Here is a 20,851-nt window from a genome sequence, read left to right on the forward strand (position 1 = left end):
GTTAAGAGTTTTATGAGTATTAGTTCCCACTGTGTGTAATCTTACCTATGAGTTTTAGATCCTGCCTTTACAAAACAAGTAAATCAATAATTGGCATTTCCCAACATCACTGTATTAATTTGAACCAATATATGCCACAAACTTCACTTATTTTCTAAGTAAATATTAATTCAGTGAAATAAGATGTGCAATTGATTAGAATGCAATGGGAGTCATAGAAGATTTTTGAATAGGGCACTATTAAAATTAGAGAATTGCTTGAAGGCAATTAGTCTGGAAAAAAAATATATATATATAATGAGAATGAATGTCAGGGTTTGGGTTAGTGCTGGGGCATACAGACACTATTATGGTCTGACAGCTGCTGGAAATAAGACTATTTTAAAAGACAGGTTTAAATAACATAGGACTGTAATAAGGGAACAACAGCAGTTAAGTTGCCCGTACAAATGAAGTGGAGCACTAATGGATGGAGCCCAACTAGGCAATAAGGTGGTACAAGGGAGGGAGGCACCTGGGAGCTTTGTTGAAATGCATGTGAAGCCTAAAGAGTCAACAGGTGGTCAGACTGAGAAGAAAGGCAGATAAGTGTGAACAAAAGTGAAATGTTGAGATCAAAATGTTAATGATACATCAGAAATAAACTTGTACCTACAAATTGGGCATCACCGTCTAGTGCTTTCAAATCACCTAAAATCTCTCGTGTTCCCTTGGTTTCTTTACAAACCCTAGTCTAACCCTGGGACAAGCTCCTGTGACTCTCCTAACAAATCCATATCCTCTGAAGACTCCTCTGAGTCAGCATGGCTTGCACAGGAACCCCCGCAGCAAATCCTCAGCGCCTCAGGGCAGCAGTTTCCAGACACAAGAGTGAGGGCTCTGTCCTCACTACTCTCACCTCCACACCAGAGGCTCAGGCTCTGCAAACCCAGAGACACAAGACCCCTGTGGCCTAAAGCAGTCCTCCTTCCCTCCCACCTCCCGCTTCACCGCTCCCAGAATGGCCTGGTTTTCCGTAAGAGTTCGTTCTCTGCAGACCAGCAGAGAGGCCCCAAGGCCTGAAGCACTAGAAGACCCCCCACTTCACCTTAGAGATCGCTTCCAGGTTACTCAATCCCATTCAGAGGAGGAAACGGAAAACAAGGCGACTGGCCCAGGTCCACTCCATCAGGCAAGGAGAGGCAGAGTGGGGTCGTAGGCGCCCCAGTGCCCGCCTGTCTCCCCCGGTCTTGCCTAAGTCACCTGCTTCTCTCCGCAGCCGCCCTCCCCCGCATAAGCCTCCAGGCCGCGTCTTTCACCTCCGCATTCCTGAAGGAGTAGATGACCAGGTTTAGGAGAGGCGTGAGCATCTTGTAAAGCACGGCCACCATCTTGTCCGCAGGGAGGGTGATGCAGGGCCGCAGGTAGACAAAGGCGCAGGGGATGAAGAAGAGGCCGACCACCGCCAGGTGGGACACGCAGGTGGAGAGGGCCTTGCGCTGCCCCAGGGTGGGGCGGCTCCGCAGCGAGTGCAGGATGACCGCGTAGGACGCCAGCAGCACCGCCAAGCTCAACACCGAGATGGAGCTGCCGTTGACGATGATCAGCAGGCTGATGAGGAAGGTGTCCGAGCAGGCCATCTTCAGCACTGGGTGGACGTCGCAGAAGTAGTGGTCAATGACGTTGGGGCCACAGAAGGGCAGTTGGAAAATGAGGAAGGTTTGTCCCAGAGAATGCAGCAAGACCCCACCCCATGCCGCCGCCACCAGGAGGCCACAGGCTCGCGGGTACATGATGGTCCTATAGTGCAATGGCCTGCAGATGGCCACGTACCGGTCGTAGGCCATGACCGTCAGAAGGAAGATCTCAGTGCCGCTGAAGAAATGGAGGAAAAAGATCTGCGTCACGCAGCCCTGGAGCGAAATCACCTTACTCCTGGTCAAAGTGTCTAAGATGAGCTTGGGGGCTGTGACAGAACAGTAGCAGATCTCTACTAAGGACAAGTAGATGAGGAAGAAATACATGGGCGAGGAGAGCCCTTTGCTGGCCAGGATCGTCACCAAGATGAGGACATTGCCCAGCACGACGGCCGTGTACATGAGAAGGAATATGGCAGAAATGACCTTCTGCACCTGCTGGTTCTAGGAAAATCCCAGGAAAAGGATTTCAGTCACGTTTCTTGTATCTGCCATCTTTTAAAATGCAGGAGCTAACAACCTGGAATCACAGCCAGCGAAACTGTCCTCAGTCATTAAAGACATCCTTCTCAGACCTGGACATCTGTGCCATTCTGCTCCCTCTTGGGTTCCCTTTCTGCTTCGGGTTTCCCAAAACATGGACTCCAGGAGACTAAATGGATAAAACAACAATCATCTGCAGTTTGACACTATTCTGAGAATAAGACTTGACTTTGTAGTGAAGCTACCTTCAAGTGTTTTCTCTGATCCAAGCACAGGCATTAATTGATTTCAACCTCAAACAAAAATCAGAGGACATTTTCTAGATAAAGGAAGAGAATCAGAGAGTTTCAGTCACTTGCCCAAGGTCATATAGCTCATATTCGAACTGCAGTGTACATTTTTCAAAATTTAGATGCTTGCACTATGTCTCCTACTGTGGAGAATGACTTATAGGCTGGGTTTTGTCTCAGTGGTAGAACACTTGCCCAGCACCTGTGAAGCACTAGGTTTGACCCTCAGCACCACATGAAAATAAATAAATAAAGATATAAAAAATATTTTTTAAAAAGAATGACTTATATCAGTGACATACTAGCAGTATCAGATCAATTCTGTCTTATACCAGAACATGGAACCAATATTTTACAGCCAGTGATAGAATTTCTCAGCAGCAATTATTCTCCAACCTGTGAAACTAACCAGACTCCAGAGCTCATACATGTTCAAACCAAATTATAAATGATGCATATAATTGACTCTGAATTTATTCTGCCCTATTACTCTGTTCAGGTCACATGTGATAGGGACTCACTCAGGTGTTCTTGCTGCAGGAGGTGGTCTGATACCCACCATTGCTTGTGCAAACTGAGAGTGTGCCAGGGTTCTGATTCAGGCATCTTACAACCAGCCCTTAGAAAAGCTGTCTGTACTAAGGGCTGGGGAGATAGCTCAGTTGGTATAGTGCTTGCTTGGCAAGCACAAGGCCCTGGGTTCAATCCCCAGCACCACAAAAAAAAAAAAAAAAAAAAAAAAACAAGAAAAAGAATAGCTGTCTGTACTAAAACATGGGATGGAACGTGCCAAGTGACATACTATTCCAGGCACAAAAAGAAAACCACAGCATGAGTTCATTGATAAGAAGTAACCACAGAAGTCAAGTGCATGGCGACAGAAAGTACAGTAAGTAGAATTGTGCTTGCCAGGAGGAGAGAATGGGGAGGTGATGTTTGATGTTAAACTTTCACCTTGGGGCAGTGCAGGGCTTGTGGATGGATGATGATTTCACAGTGTGTGTGTATGAGAGTGTATGTACACAATACTGTATATACATACCATATATAATACTATATATAGGCAATGCTAACAATGATACTACATGTATAAAATATTGTATGCTTTTTGTTTGTTTTTTTTGTTTGTATGTTTTGTTTTTTTCAGTGCTGGTAATGGAACCTAGGCTGGTAATAGAATTCAAGCATGCCCAGATACACACCCAGCTGCTGAATGTACTTTAGTACCACTGAGCTTCACACTTTTAAATGGTTAAATGGTCAATTTTGTTATTTGTATTTGGCCACAACTTAAGTAATTCATTGAAACATCTCTGACATGTTACTACCTCACATCCTTTCCCCTCTCTATCCCCACCTCCAGGGGGAGTCGCTGATGCTTGGAGATTTTGTCATAACTCCATAATTGTAGTTTCTTTCTTATGCCTGTTAGGGAGCCCAGCTAGGCTCAGAGGTTGCAGAATAATTGGGGTTGAGAAATTCTGGGATTCAATGTACAAAATTCATTCCACACTATGTTGTAAGGCAGGATGCTCTTTTTATATAACCACTTTAAGATGCTTTGAAGAAGTTAAGAGATGTGGTAGAAGCATTCACATTTTGAAAATACAGACCGTATTTCAAAAGATTTGTGTGACCTTAAACAAGTAAAAAACCTACCCAGTCTCCATTTCCTAATCTGTAAAAAGGGATAGCATGGCCCTCTCATTATTGCCCCCTTTCCATGCACCCAACTGCCCTGTTCCTCTGTGCTCCCATCTGAAGTACTAGTGTTTCACACACAGGATGTTTACGCAGAAGGAAGGAACAGGTTTCATTCTGATGGGAAAAATGACTCTACGTGAATATTGTCTGTGAACTTTAAGCTTCAAAACAAATTATCTCTGTTTCTATAATTGCCTCTGACTTCGATGGCAATGAGACTGGTCCTCTGAGAGGGTGTTAAAGGAACACTTCAGTCTTCGATTTTAAAAATTTGTTGTGTATTTTCATTCATGACAGTAAAAGGCTAATAGAGCAAGAGGTATATACAAGGTAATTATCAAATTGTCTTAAAAAGTTAAAAATTAAGTTGATTTGGAATTTAAAAAAACAAGGAAACTAAAAATAATTGATGCTCTAAATAGAAATTTAAAGCATTTGAGAGATCATTTCATGAAGGGATCACCAGACCTGTCATATTTTGCCCGTGGAGTTTCAAATAATTTTAGTGCTGACTTTTTAATTGACAGACCAAAGCAAAAGATTCACCAAAATAAGAATGTGGCTTTATGAGACAGCTAGTTAATTCATAAGGTTTCCATATTTTTCCAGGTATGGCAGTTAAAAAACCTAAAATAAGGATGAACATAGAAACTTAAGATGCGCTGACCTCATTACACAACCTCCTTGAAAAGTTTCTGAAACTTTCAAATGAATCTAGTCCCTACCTTGTGGCTTTCCATTTGACGTTTCCTACCATAGAACTCTGTGTCTGCAGAGGTTCTGAAGGATAAGACAGGTCCAGCTGGCCTTTTCCAGCATGCCCTTTCCCCCACTTTTTCTCAAGATATCATATCACAGAGAATCAGATACAGGGGCCTCTCCTTCTTAGCTTCTTCTACTAAGTAAATATAAACATTAATTCTGGAGAGAAAATCATGGACTCTTACCTTATAGAAGAAGAATCTGGAGCCCAGAATTCAGTCACTGATCAGTAGAGCGCTGGGAAGAAACTCAGTTTTCAGGGTTCCTGTTCAACATCTGCTTCACTTCTCATCTTATTCACTGACTCTGCTCCCTGGTGCTAATGCAAAACTGTGCCCAGAAGGGAGGGATACTATGAAGAGATAAGAGAACCACATACATAGACAAGGCAAAGCCAGGAGAAAGCTCAAAATGACAATAAAGTTGACAATACCAGTAAGAAAATAATAATATGACCCAGCTTCTGTTGCTCACTTGCGTCAGGTGTAATTTCTACCCGGGCAGCCTGTGCAGACCTTAGAAACCCAGAAGAGGAAAGCATGTTTCTGAGGTCAGCCAAACTGGAATGCTAAGGAAAAAACATCTTTGCAAGATTTTCCTTTGGGACTTGGGTGCTTACCTCTAAGCATCATGTCACCAAGTGTTAATTATTGTCTACATGTTTCACATATGTCTGTCAGGTCTCTCCAGGAAACTCTTGAGGGTTGTTGAAGTGTGCATGGCACAGATCTGGGAACACAGATGTTGATGTGTGTTTTCTTGTGACACCTCATTGCTCCATCTGCTACTACCGCTACTTCAAGTTCAAAATAACTCTGAAGGTGTCCTGTAATCAGTGTGGACATAAAAGTGCATGAAAGAAGGTTATGTAGTCTCAAAAAATCAACTCTCTTTTTGAAAATATTCCGAAGCATGTCCCAGGAGGATTGGAGAATGATCTTACCTTGAATACGTTTTGTTACCTTGATTCTTAAACTGATTTTTCAGAACCCTGTGGTCAGAAAATTGATTCACTTGCACCAACTCACCCTAAGAAAACAGGATTTCATTTAATTCACAAAGTTCCAAGAAAAAGGAATCAAAGAAATACAAAGAGTGTGCTATGCTAGTGTTTAATGGTCTAAAACTTGGAAAACTTGGCTCAAGATTGCTCCTCTGCAAATTTTGGGCTTCTGTGTGGGCTACATTCCATTCAGGCTCAAGTGGGGCTAATACCTTCATTTCTCCCAGAGAAGGTCAGATGTAAGGATTCTTAGGCAAGTCCCTTGAATTTCTCTAAAGAATATTCCTGAAAATTTTGGTATTCAGCATTTGACTTAGAAAACTAGCTCTGCAAATTATTCTGTGCTGACCATGTTACCAGTAGCTCTGGTGGGAATGACTGTAAAGTCCATTCTAAGCCCAGGTAAGTGTCTTGTCCTGTCATTTAATCAAACAGGGGAGAATTTAGCAAAATGACACTAAAATTCTGTCCATCAGATGACAGTGAGTAAATCTTAAACAAGGCTGCCCAGGAATGGAAGTATGTGAAGTAAGATTAACACCCACAAAAAGGGCCAGTGTGCATAAAAGACACCACCTGAGGGTCTACTCATTCATGAAGGGACCCATGGATTCACCAAGGGACCCATGGTTGGACTCAAAATCTGCTCCACCCATAAAACGTGCTCACACATGCTGATCCTCCCTGCTAGACTCACCAGGTGCCATCAGGGCTGCCACCAAGTGCAACTCCAGCACTTACCGACTTTCTTACATGGAGGGTTCCAAGGGAATAGAATACGGTCAGCTTGTTCTAAGAACCACGTAAAGAAGAGTTGAGGGAAATGTTTGCTGGACTAAGAGGCCTAGAACATTTAAGGCGTGTGGTAAGGAAAATTGAGATCAGAGAATTTAACTCCCTGCAGTTTTCTAGGTTCCTCCATCTGGGGAGTTTCTGTGAAGAGCAAAAGTCAATTTCCCAGTTGCTTCATTCAGAGGTTAAGGAATCTGTCTCTCTAATTAACCCAATTATAAAGCTGAGACTTCTGCTTGCCCTAGTTACTGGCCCCCTCCTCTTCTCAAGTAAGTGGCAGAAGAGAATCCAACATCGCATCACCCATAGGTCCCTGTCACAGACATCCTCAAGGGGCTCTTGGTGGCTTCTCTGCCCTCCCGCCTATTTGGACCAGTAATGTCAGTGAGTTCCAGTAAGATTCTAACTGTGGTTAGTCCACAGTTACTTTGGACATGTCTGAATGTAAGAATCCCACACATGCAATGACCTTCTAGTCCATCTTGTCTACCTCGTGTACTTTAAAGACCAAAGAGGAACACTGACACGTATGCTGCTAGCTGGCTAAACTGGTCCCCTCCTAATTCCTATCATCATGGTCTTCCGATTACTCATCTTAAAATTATAAGCATTTTGCCACAAGTTCTCAGCACATGGTTTTCTTGTGCAGGGGTTTCCAAAAGATTAGAGTTCCCTAACTGCTAGCCATCATTTCCCAAGTAACAAAAAAGATTATTCCATCTTTTGACTATTACAACCTGTTCTGCATAGCCCTGCTGTTTCTCTAAAGTTTTGTGTCTTTGGTTAAGTAAAGGAGGAAATAATGAACAGGTGTAGCATCTTGCTCCCATTCATACCCCACCAGAAATATTATAGAACTCAATTCTGCTTTTAAAGTCCCATCCTCACTATTTAAAAAATCTGTTAAATCCTCCTATATATTATATTCACAACTTCTAATTTATTAATTTCAAACTAAATAGCCTTGGCTTCTATCACAGTCACATCCTTTCCCACACTCTCACTAAAGCACCTCTAGAAGAGAAAAAGATGTTGGAAAATTCACACTATCAAAACAAATGGGGCTGGGCACAGTGGCATGTACCTGTAATCCCAGTGGCTTGGGAGGCTGAGGCAAGAGGATGGAGAGTTCAAAGCCAGTCTCAACAAAATTGAGGTGCTAAGCAACTCTGTGAGACCCTGTTTCTAAATAAAATAGAAAATAAGACTGGGGATGTGACTCAGTGGTTGTGTGTCACTGAATTCAATTCCTGGCATGACCCCACCAAAATAACCTGACAAAAACAAATGAAAAGGACTTTTAAAAGTTAATAAAGACTGGTGAGATGGAATGAAGAATCAGAACCAATGGTCCATGCATACATTTAATGAGATCTTTCATTCTGCCTCTTAACACACACAGACACACACAGACACACAGACACACACACACACACACACACACACACACACTATTGAATACTTAATAGAGATCAATTACTCTGCTAAACATTTTGCATGAAATTTTATGTAATCTTCAAAGGACTCCCTGAAATGATTTTAGTATTGCCCCATTATATAGATGAAGAAACTGAAGTATAAATTTAGAATGAATTTTTGAAGGTCACATACACCAAGTGACAAAAGTTATAATTTAGAAGTAGGGAGTCTGATTCCAGAGCCTATGTTCTAAACCTCAAAGGATGGGTGACAAGTCCTTACTTATTTTTGAACAGCCAGTGGTTCTGCAAACAGAATGAAACAAGGTTCAAATTTTTGTTCTTTTGCATGTGGATATCCTGTTTTCTGAACAGCATTTATTGAAGAGATTATGCTTTTCCATTCTGTTCTCTTGACAACTTGTTAAAGTAAGTTAAGTTCACCAAATATGCATGGATTTGCTTCTGTGATCTCAATTATGTTCCATCAGTCTTTATGTCAATTTATCCCAATATCACGTTTTGGTTACTATAGCTTTGCAATATGTTTTCAATTCAGAACATGTGAAGTAGCCAGCTCTGATATATGCACATTAATGCAGTTTCATTTCTGGAAATGTATCCCACAGATTCCCTGCATATGTTTAAATTAGGATTATTTGCTTATAAGGCTATTTGAAAATAATCCAAATGTCCATTTAGATTAAGTACATAATGGTACATCCATTCGATGAATACCAGGAAATTAAAAGACAGGAATGGGGAAGTTTTCCTTGTATTAAAATACAAAAACCTCCAGTATGCACAAAACAATAAAGCAAGTTTTACACCCATTCATAGTATGTTATTTTAAAAGGTGAGGGTAAATGAGAACTACATATTATATATGAATCTGCTTTAAAAACTCTGAAATAATATGGGAAACTCAGTAAAGAAAAGTAGGAAAAGGAAGAATAGGAGAACAAATAGAAAGCAACTTTTTACTTGTGTACCTTTCCATTTTATTTTTAAACTTTCTGAGTATTTTTCCTCTAATTAAATTAAAACTTTAAGTATTTTTAAATAAAAGTATGAATTTAACAAATGGCATAGATAATATAAATGTAAAATAATGGAATAATTCAATACAAAAAAGTGATCAATTTTACTTTATAAAAACAAAGTTTATATACACTGAAAACTTGGTAAATAAGATTCAAAACCAATTAAACATGAGAATATCCATCTTCACAAAAATATCAAAGAAATGCTAATCACACATTATGATTTCTCTCATTTGAAAAATATTTTAATCTTTTACTGTAATTTCCCTTACAAAAAAATTGAAAACCAGTAATAATACCTATTTTACCTTAATCCAAATTTCCCAAATATTAGTATTTTTCCATATCTTAATTATCATTCATTTCTTTTTTAAATTTTTTATTTGTTCTAATTAGTTGTACACAAGAGTAGAATGCATTTATACATTTTGATATATCATACATAAATGGAGTAAAATCTCTCATTTTACTGATTATACATATTATAGGATCACATCAGTAAAAATTAAATGATATACAAAGAGATGGATAGAATTTTTCTCATAAAAGGGAAATAAGTAGGTCAGAGAACACAAATTTTTAACCATCATTAGTCTATCAGTCTAATGTACAGCAATGGGAACTATATCTAACAATGTTGTATATTAAAAAGTGGCTTAAAGAGTAGACTTCAGATACACTTATCCCAAAGGAAAAAAACAAAAACAAAAAAAACTGCTAACTATGGAAAGAGATGGATATATTAATTGACTTCACTATACATGAAACATTTCACTATATATGTCTAAACAGCTTATATTCAGCATGTATTCTTCTTAAACATATGCAATAATAACAATATTTTCTTAAAATTTTAAAAATTGCTAACATGATATCCTTTTATTTCTAGGTAATAGACAAACAATTTCAAAAGTCAAAGACATTTCCCGATGAAAACAAGGAATGATTTCCAAATTCAGCAAACATGTGCAGTTATATTATCTCATCTATAGTATTTCCCACTAATGTCCTCTATGGGATCCACACCAGGATCCCATGTTGCATTCAATTGTCATGAGTATTAATCTCCCACCATTCTTCCTTCTTTGTCTTCACACCTTTGAAAAGTGAAAGGCAGTATTTTTCAGAATATTCTTCAATTCAGGTTTCCTTAATGCTTTTTTCCTTATTGCACTTAGGAATACCACAGTAATGATGCTGTGTGCCTCACCAGTACACTGGATCAGGAGGCACGTGGCATCAATTTGTGTCAGTCCTGCAGACATTAACCCTGGGAAGTGATGAGAATCGACTATTACATTATATTTTCCCATGTTTAATTAATTACTATCTTGGTGAGAGATACTTTGGGCTTATGTACAACATGATTTCTCAATAAGCAAATAATGAATGGCAGAGCTGCATTCTGTTAACAAAACTTTCAGAACATACATGATTCACTTTAACACTCTGCACCAAAGCTCTTTATGATCTATAACACAGTAAATTTACTATAGGAAGCAAGTCTAAAAGATAATCAAGAATATTTACCACAGTGTCATGGAATGTAGTTAAAAAAAATAGACGCATTCTTAATTGGCTAGTTATGTTTTCGTACATCCATAAGGAAATATTTTGCACACAATTAATGTGAAAGTTTAAAAGTTGGACAAGAGATAAAACACCACTAACATATCCAGATAACTTTCCTTCTACCTTTTAAGCCCCATCAGTTTGGACTCAGCATCATTCCAAACCCAAGTTGCAGTACCAAGGCTCAGCCTCCATTTCTCATCCGGTTTCACTGTCCTGATCCACAGTCTCTTCACGGCCTTCTTCACTTCAGCATTTCTCAGGGAGTAGATGACAGGGTTGAGGAGTGGGGTTATCACTGTGTAGAAAACGGCTACCATCTTGTCTATAGGAAGAGTACTAGAAGGCCTCAGGTAGATGAAGACACAAGGTACAAAGAACAGCATAACCACAGTGATGTGGGACCCACAGGTGGAGAGGGCTTTGCGTCTAACCTCAGAGCTCTGAGTTCTCAGATGAAACAGGATGACTGCATAGGATGTCAAGAGGACCACAAAGCAGATAACAGACAAGGTCCCCCCATTGGCAACAATCAGCAGACCAATAAGAAAAGTGTCTGAGCAGGCCAATTGGAGCAAGGGAAGGACATCACAGAAATAGTGGTCAATCACATTAGGGCCACAGAAGGGCAGTTGGAAGATGAGAAGGATCTGGGCCAAGGAATGCACAAAGCCTCCCACCCATGCCATTCCCACCAGGACCATACACACCTGCTGGTTCATGATGGTGGTGTAGTTGAGGGGCTTGCAGATGGCCACATAGTGGTCATAGGCCATCACCGTGAGCATGAACATTTCGATGCCACCAAAGAAATGAATAAAGAAAAGCTGTGTCATGCAGCCCCACCAAGATATGGTTTTCCTTTCAGCCAGTAGATCTGAGATGAGCTTAGGGGCTGTAGTAGAGGAGTAGCAGATCTGCACGAAGGACAGGTGGCTCAGGAAGAAGTACATGGGGGATCCCAGACTTCTGCTGGTCATGACAATGAGCACAATGAGGAAGTTCCCCAGCACGATCGCCATGTACAAGAGCAGAAAAATCATGAAGCAAACTCTCTGCACCTCCTGACTGGGAGACAGTCCCAGGAAGATGAATTGGGTCACGTTGTATGTATTAGCCATGAGGTCACCACCAAGAGGCAGCTATTTGGGTGGTGACCTGAAATGATACAAAATACTTCATGAACTGGGTCAGTTACATAGAGACACTTGCCTGTCTGAGCTGCTTGTGAACTAGATATTGAAAGATAAATCACCTTTCTAGAACACAAAAGAGCATTCCAAGAATGGAGACAGCAACTGTAAATGCATCATGTGTGGCTGGAGTGAGGGGAAAATAATAACAACAAAAATCTAAATCTGTTAAGAGAGGCTAGTACCTGTATATGAAGAACTGTTATGGATTTGAGCTTATCTTCCAAAAAATAAAAAAAAAAACAAGGAAGTCATCAAGAATGTTTCTCAGCTGTATATTAAAATCATTTTGTATGCAGAGGTTGGACTAATGGAAACAAAAGAGGAAGGGAGTTCTTCAAAAAAGGTCAGTATCTACCCTCACTAGACAGTCTGGGGCAGAGGACAATGGAACTGTCCATGTAACATAACTTCTTTAATCTTCAAATGTTTTATATTATCATGCATCTGCAACTTTATCAAACTGCTCTTCTCTTTGCTTCTTTCCTAATATTGGTTTCCAAAACAGTGTTCTCAGCCTGTCCACATGCCCTTCAGAGAGTTCAGACGAGATGTCCTTTGGTGCACCTCCCTGGACACAACACCCACAAAAGGACCACAAAGCTTTGTCTGAGTTCTTATTTCTGCCTCCCTCCTTATTCTTATCCTCTGTACTAGGCCAGTGTTTCCTTTTTGCCTCATAAAGATACATTCAAGCCATGGACAGTTCTCCTCTTAACGACATTTTATTTCCTCCAATTATATGGGTTCACTGTCAACAAATTTCTCACAGCCCTCCACTAAAGTCCACTCATTCTGTTCCTCAGCTTTCTCTACATCCTGTTCTTTCCACAACTTGTCATCCACAAGACTGCCCACTGACTGATTTGAAGACTGACCTGCTCCATGCTGGACTTTGAGCTAACTGAGGTCAGTGTGGCTTCATACAATAAGTCTCCAGAGCACTTGAACCTGGGAGCCAGACAACATGCACTCATGCCAAAAAGTTTCCTTTCTTCACTGATGGAGAATAAGGTGGTTGAAGACCAGCAAAAGTCAGTGGGAACTCACTGAGAGAACTTACAATTACAGAAACAGAGAAGGCAAAGTCCATACCCAAAGTCTTAGATCACTGGGCAATTCTGCCAAGACACTCATGGAAGAAAGCAGTGCTAACAGTCTGGACTCCTGGGTTCACATTCAGAGTTTTGTAGATAGTAACTATGTAATATATAGAAAATTATCTTTGTTATTGTGTTTGTTTCTGGTACATACTAAGTAAGCATGCTATCACTGACCTGTATCTTCTGTCTTTTTTATTTTTTTGAGACAGGGTCTCCTTAGTTGCTCATGTTCGACTCAAACTTGTGATGCTCCTGACTCAATACTCCTGAATAACAGATAATAGGCTGTACCACTGAGCCCAGCTACAAAGTTGTTCAAATTCTCTGACACTGTAAGTTCAAATGAGCATGCAGATCATACCTTCCTCACACGTCAATGCCATGCATCCCACTCCCAGCACCAAATTATGTTGCCATCTTCTGTACTGCCCTGGATTCCTCTAATATACCACAAATCCATGTCCCAAGACCACAAGTCCTCAAAACCAGTGGCCCCCTTTTACTCAAGATGTTTTGGAATCATGGAGCTTCACACTGGTTTGGATTGTTTTACGTGGCCCCCGGCCTCACAGTAGTCTAAAACTCCTGAGGAGAGAATATCTTCTCACCACTCAATCCCGAATGCTTACTCCAGAGACTTCCACCTCACAACACTCAGTGAGTCTCACTGGGGTGAGTGAGATTGGGTATATGTCTTCCCTGGCCTTCTTACCAGGGTTCTTGCTGTGTCATAGGTTTTCAACCAGTATTGTAAGAACAAAGGTCCCCAGGAACAAAGACCATACTTTCTCCATTTCTGAGTCCCAGAGAACAGAACTGTCACTAACACCAGACCCACAAAAAGAACTTTGTAAAACACCATGAGCCTCAGGGTTCCACTTCCTTTGCTTTACGAGTGAAGTCAATCATCACATACCAAAGAAGTTCATGTTCACAAAGAAAACACACAACAGTGTTTCGGTGACTTTGATGTTCTCACCTCAGCAAACTGTTCTAAAGACAGGGATGTAAATTCCTCCCTGAGAACAGCCCTGTGCTCATGCAAGCTGCCAGTTAGCCAATGGAGAAGCATTAGGCCAATCTAGGACCAGAACTCCTGCTTGCCAGGAGTCCCAAGATGGGGAATCTGTTCCACCTGCAGCCTTAGACTTGGGAATATGGGAAACTGAAGCACCTGGACTTCAAATCCACCTGACTTAAAAACAAGAGCAAAGTAGACTCACCTCCCAGGTGTTCCCCACAGAACTATGAACCCTAGAAGCTCAGTATTAAGTCCATACTTCTTAAGGGACACCTAGGGAGAAGAATCCCCAGGGATATGTACTCTTTCCTCTTCCTAATCAGGCAGAATATCTCTGGGGAAGCAGGACCTCACAGGCCTTGTAGGGAAAAAGGAAACAATGAGAAATGTGAACAAATTAACTTCACCCAGTGCTCAGAGAGCACTCACCTGCATGGAGCTGTTCACAGGCAATGATACCACCTGCTCATCAGGAGCTTAATCTTCTGATTTGACATAAAATGAACAATATTTATGATGGCAAGTCCAAGGATTATGGAACCTCCAATAACACATCTCAATGCCTGTGTTGTGGAAGAGGTACAGAAGAGTGGTTCCCAGCCAGGGGTGATTTTACCCCAGAGGACACTGGGTACTCTGAGGAGCCATTGGCTGTTGTCCAAGCTGGCTGGTGAGGGAGGAGCTGCTGACATGAAGCAGGGAGAACCCAGGGGAGTGTGACACAACCTCCAAGACACAGGACGGTCCACATGGCAGAGAATTCCCTCATCCAGTGTCCACAGGACTGCCTGGAGGTAGCCTGCTGTAGTTGAAGCAGATTTACTAAGCATTGAATTTAGGTGTGGAGCACACGGGAATTCCTTACAGTGCTTTGACCACACCTATGCATATTTCAAATTTAGTGTAATAGAATACTTTAGAGGTACCATAAGAGAATTTTGTGAAAAGAATGACTCTATGCAAACACTACTCACAAATGTCAACTTAGCTTAATTAAAATGAGAGCTGAAAAAAAGTTCCCTAAGTGTCAACTGATGACTAAGGAGAAAAACATGATGAGACATTCAAAGTTTAGGGAAATGTTTGACATGATTGTCTTTTACAGAGAAAGAAATGCAGGCAAGAAGTTTAGCAAGTAATCAATAAAAAGCCTGAAGTATTTAGGAAAATCTCTATGTATTCTACAGTAAGTCTCATGCAGTTGAATTTCTGTGAAAATCTGTTAAATTATTGACTATATGCAAAGTTTTCCTTTCTAAGGAGATCGATTTTTCGTATGTGACTATGTATTTTTTAAGGAAACTACAGTTTTAAAAAATACTTGTGGTATAAAACTGTGCTTGTTTACTTAAACTGTAAATTATGTTTGGGTATAGAGGTTGATTTTATTTTATTTTATTTTATTTCCTATTCTGGTAAAGATTAATCCATTGATTTTGACCTTTGCTATGGTTTGAATATGTGATGTCACCCAAAAGCTCATGTCTGAGACTAGGCAGGAATTGTTCAAAGGTTGAATGGTGGATTCTAAGAGTTGTCCTAATCAATAGATTATTCCCCTCACATGGTCTAACTGTGCAGTAACTGTATTCAGTTATGATATGGCTGGAGGAGGTAGGTCACTGGGGTATTCCGTTGGGGTATATATTTTGTCCATGGTGAGCGGAGCTCTCTCTGCTTCCTAGAGTCTTGTCCTGAGCTGCTTTCGTCCACTACACCTTTGGACCACAGGCACTGGAGTTCACCATCTATAAACTGAGACCTCTGAGACTCTGATCCCTAATAAACTTTATCTCCACTAATAGTTCTTGTCAGGTCTTTTGGTCAAAGGGACAGAAATGCTAAGTAAAATAACCCTGTTTATCCAGTTCCAATTAGACCACATCAACCCTTTTCCTTGGAGAACTAGGAACATATGCATATACCTCCTACCTGGGAAAAGTTATTTTGCATGTAAAATAAATGAATGCCTATCAGTTTATGCTTTACTTTAAATGAAGGGGAATATTCAAACATTGTTATAGCAGCTTTTATTTACCACAAATTCTGAAATAACTTGAAGTCTACCAACAACAGATTTTTTGTGTGGTGGTGTGCTCTTGCAATGGTTTATTATTTACTGAATCAAAACAACTAGGTATGGGAACCCACAACAGAGACGAGTCTCAAAAACATGACATGGAGTGAAGGAAAAATAAACAAAAGGGTACCTGCTCCAAATTTACATTGATTGGAGGCTAGGAAGAGGCTTACTAATCCATGATGATAGAAATTAGATGAGTGGGTGATACTTAGGGTTAGACTTCACCTGGGAGGATTCCTGGGAATTTTCTGGGATGATAGAAATAGTCCACGTCTTGTTTGGGAGTTTTGTTCCACAGTTTCTAAACTTGTCAAAAATCATTGGATGGTACACTCAAGGTCTTTACCTTCCACTGAATCACAGAGAGCTCCTATTGCCTGTGAGCCCGAACAGTTGTAAAGCGGTGGAGTTGGACTTCATGCAGTCAATTCAGCATCAGAGTTAAATCTTTACCTACCCCAAACGTCCAGGTGAACCACCTCCAGGAAACCACCTCACCAAAACTATGGCAGACTCTACCTCCTTCATGACAGACCCTGATACTTTTCTCTCAGAAATCTACCCAGGGGGTGATCCAAGATGGCGGCCTAGAGGGTGACTGCACCCCTAGTCGCTACAGAACTCAGGAGTTAAGAAGGGGAGGCACTGAGATACTCAGACTGAAATAGAGCCACGGGTGAGTCTGCCCACTGGGTAAAGCTCGGCCCAGGTGGCAGGCCTAGATAGAGGTGGCTTATCAGAGCCAGGCAGGGTAACTACAGTCTTCCACAGGTAGCCCTGCGCTCTCCGGTGGTGGGCCCCACCCACACAGCCAGCTTCTCCAGGTTCTCGGAGCCGGTCCCCTAGTGAGAACCTTTCTGATCAGAACAAGCTCCAAGTCCCTGAGCCAGCGCAGTGCAGCGTACTCCGGCACGCAAGCAGCTTCAGGGACCAGGATAGGGTAGCCAGAGACTTCCCCAAGTAGCCTGGACCCCTGCGGTGGAAGGTGCCTTTCAAGGCTAGCTTCTCAGACCAGACTGCCCAGTGAGAGGCTTTCTACATAGAGCCAGCCACAAGTCCCCGAACCAACGGAGAGCTTCGATCTGCAAGCAGCCTCTGGGATCAGGGCAGGGCAGCCAGAGACCTCTTCAGGCGGCTCTGCCCACTCCGGCCGCAGGCTCTCTCCAAGGGGCGATCCAAGATGGTGGCGTAGAGGTTGACTGCACCCCCAGTCGCTCCAGAACCCAGGAGTTAAGAAGGGGAGGCATTGAGAGACTCGGACTGAAGTAGAGCCACGGGTGAGTCTGCCCACTGGGTAAAGCTCGGCCCGGGTGGCAGGCCCAGATAGAGGTGGCTTATCGGAGCCGGGCAGGGCAGCTACAGTCTTCCACAGGCAGCCCTGCGCACTCCGGCGGTGGGCTCCTCCCACACAGCCAGCTACTCCAGGTTCTTGGAGCAGGCCCCCTAGTGAGAGCCTTTCTGACCAGAACAAGCTCCAAGTCCCGGAGCCAGTGCAGCATACTCCCAGCGTACTCCGGCATGCAAGTGGCTTCAGGGACCAGGACAGGGCAGCCAGAGACTTCCCCAAGCAGCCTGGACCCCTGCGGTGGGAGGTGCCTTTCAAGGCTAGCTTCTCAGACCAGACTGCCCAGTGAGAGTCTTTCTACATAGAGCCAGCCACAAGTCCCCGAACCAACGGAGAGCTTCGATCTGCAATCAGCCTCTGAGATCAGGGCAGGGCAGCCAGAGACTTCTCCAAGCGACTTTGCCCACTCCGGCCGCAGGCTCTTTCCACGGGCTGTTCCAAGATGGCGGCCTAGAGGGCGACTACATCCCCAGTCTCTCCAGAACCCAGGAGTTAAGAAGGGGAGGCATTGAGAGACTCGGACTGAAATAGAGCCACGGGTGAGTCTCCCCACTGGGTAAAGCTCGGCCCAGGTGGCAGGCACAGATAGGGGTGGCTTATCAGAGCAGGGCAGGGCAGCTAGAGTCTTCCCCAGGTAGCCTTCTACACTCCGGCGGTGGGCTCCTCACACACGGCCAGCTGCACGGTGCAGGTCCACAGTGAGAGCCTTTCCGCACAGAGCCAGCTCCAAACCCTGGAACCAGTAGGGGGCTAGGGGCAGCTTTCTTCGGATGCACTGCATTATCAAATTCCTCCAAGACATCAGGCTACTGAAGGATGGGAGGTGATACACTGGAAATCTACCGGGACACTATAAGCCAATAGCGGAAATCTGCAATATCTCAGGGTCCCACTGTCAGCTGCACAATATGAGATAACAAGGGAACAAAATGTCCCAAACAAACCTAGATACTACATCAATAAAACCCAATGACAGCACAGCAGAAGAAATGTCAGAAGGGGAGTTCAGAATGTACATAATTAAAACGATCAGGGAAGCAAATGAGAAGATGAAAGAGCAAATGCAGGCATTGAAGGAGGAGATGAAAGAGCAAATGCAGGCAATAAATGACCGCACCAATCAACAGTTAAAAGACCAAATACGGGAAGCAAGAGATCATTTCAATAAAGAGTTAGAGATACTGAAAAAAAAGCAAACAAAATACTTGAAATGAAGGAAACAATAAACCAAGTTAAAAACTACATAGAAAGCATAACCAATAGAATAGAACACCTGGAAGACAGAACCTCAGACATTGAAGACAAATTATTTAATCTTGAAAACAAAGTTGGCCAAACAGAGAAGATGGTAAGAAATCATGAACAGAATCTACAAGAATTATGGGATATCATGAAAAGGCCAAATTTAAGAATTATTGGGATTGAGGAAGGCTTAGAGAAACAAACCAAAGGAATGAACAATCTATTCAATGAAATAATATCAGAAAATTTCCCAAATCTGAAGAATGAAAAGGAAAACCAAGTACAAGAGGCTTATACAACTCCAAACATACAAAATTACAACAGACCCACACCAAGGTACATTATTATGAAAATACCTAACATACAAAATAAAGACAGAATTTTAAAGGCCATGAGAGAAAAGGATCAAATTACATTCAGAGGGAAACCAATATGGATATCAGGAGATTTTTCACTCCAGACCCTAAAAGCTAGAAGGGCCTGGAACAACATATACCAAGCCCTGAAAGAAAACGGATGCCAACCAAGAATCTTATACCCAGCAAAACTTACCTACAAATTTGATGATGAAATAAGATCCTTCCATGATAAACAAAAGCTAAAGAAATTTACAAAAAGAAAGCCAGCATTACAGAACATTCTCAGCAAAATATTCCATGAGGAAGAGATGAAAAACAATGATGCAAATCAGCAACAGGAGGTGCTAGCCTAAAGGAATAGCCAAATAAAGAAGAAACCAAATCATGTCAAAAACAAATATGAGTCAATTGACTGGGAATACAAATCATATCACAATAATAACCCTGAATGTTAATGGCCTGAATTCATCAATCAAAAGACACAGACTGGCAGATTGGATTAAAGAGAAAAATCCAACAATATGCTGCCTGCAAGAGACTCATCTCATAGAAAGAGACACCCATAGACTAAAGGTGAAAGGATGGGGAAAAACATACCATGCATATGGACACAGCAAAAAAGCTGGAGTATCCATCCTCATTTCAGATAATGTGGACTTCAAACCAAAACTAGTCAGAAGGGATAAAGAAGGACATTACATGCTGCTTAAGGGAAGAATAAATCAGCAAGACATAAAAATCATAAATATCTATGCCCGGAACATTGGCTCATCCACGTACATCAAACAAGTCCTTCTCAATTCCAGAAATCAAATAGACCACAACACAATAATACTAGGCGATTTTAACACACCTCTCTCACCACTGGATAGATCGTCCAAACAAAAATTGAATAAAGAAACTATAGATCTCAACAACACAATCAACAATTTAGACTTAACGGACATATATAGAATATACCATCCAACAAAGAACGAATACACTTTCTTCTCAGCAGCACATGGATCCTTCTCTAAAATAGACCATATTTTATGCCACAAAGCTACTGTTAGCAAATACAAGAAGATAGAGATACTACCTTGTACTCTATCAGATCATAATGGATTGAAATTAGAACTAAATGACAGAATAAAAAACAGAAACTTCTCCAATAACTGGAGATTAAATAATACACTATTATATGATGAATGGATAACAGAAGACATCAGGAAGGAAATTAAAAAATTCTTAGAAGTAAATGAGAACAAAGACACATCATATCAACATCTCTGGGACACTATGAAAGTAGTACTTAGAGGAAGATTTATTTCATGGGGTGCATTCAAAAAAAGAAGTAGAAATCAACAAATAAACGACTTAACACTACAGCTCAAAGCGCTAGAAAAAGAAGAGCAGACCAATACCAAAAGTAGTAGAAGACAGGAAATAGTTAAACTGAGAGCTGAAATCAACGAAATTGAAACAAAAGAAACAATACAAAAAATTGACAAAATAAATAGTTGGTTCTTTCGAACAATTAAACAAAATTGATAAACCTTTAGTCACACTAACAAAGAGAAGACGAGAGAAAACCCAAATCACTAAAATTCGGAATGAACAAGGAAATATCACAACAGACACGACTAAAATACAAAACATAATTAGTAGCTATTTTGAAAACCTATACTCCAACAAGATAGAAAATTTCGAAGACATCAACAGGTTTCTAGAGACATATAAATTACCTAAACTGAACGAGGAGGACATACACAACTTAAACAAA

The 20,851-nt window shown here is 41.4% G+C and overlaps 2 protein-coding genes across 2 annotated transcripts; both read right to left on the minus strand.

The window, feature by feature from the left end:
• Positions 1-1,238: 1,238 nt before the first annotated feature.
• Positions 1,239-2,171, minus strand: LOC124959316 (olfactory receptor 4X1-like). The gene is given in 1 exon segment (XM_047517848.1): positions 1,239-2,171. A coding segment is annotated over 1 exon segment (933 nt).
• An 8,691-nt stretch (positions 2,172-10,862) lies between these two features.
• Positions 10,863-11,864, minus strand: LOC124959318 (olfactory receptor 4X2-like). Its single transcript, XM_047517850.1, has one exon. It carries the CDS (start codon positions 11,862-11,864, stop codon positions 10,863-10,865), a length of 1,002 nt encoding a protein of 333 aa, XP_047373806.1.
• Positions 11,865-20,851: the final 8,987 nt, after the last annotated feature.

This window comes from Sciurus carolinensis, chromosome 11, assembly GCF_902686445.1.
Source record: "Sciurus carolinensis chromosome 11, mSciCar1.2, whole genome shotgun sequence".
Lineage (NCBI taxonomy): Eukaryota > Metazoa > Chordata > Mammalia > Rodentia > Sciuridae > Sciurus > Sciurus carolinensis.

Excerpts from the sequence above, each read along its gene's own strand:
- LOC124959318 (XM_047517850.1), bottom strand. The coding sequence starts at position 11,864 with ATGGCTAATACATACAACGTGACCCAATTCATCTTCCTGGGACTGTCT.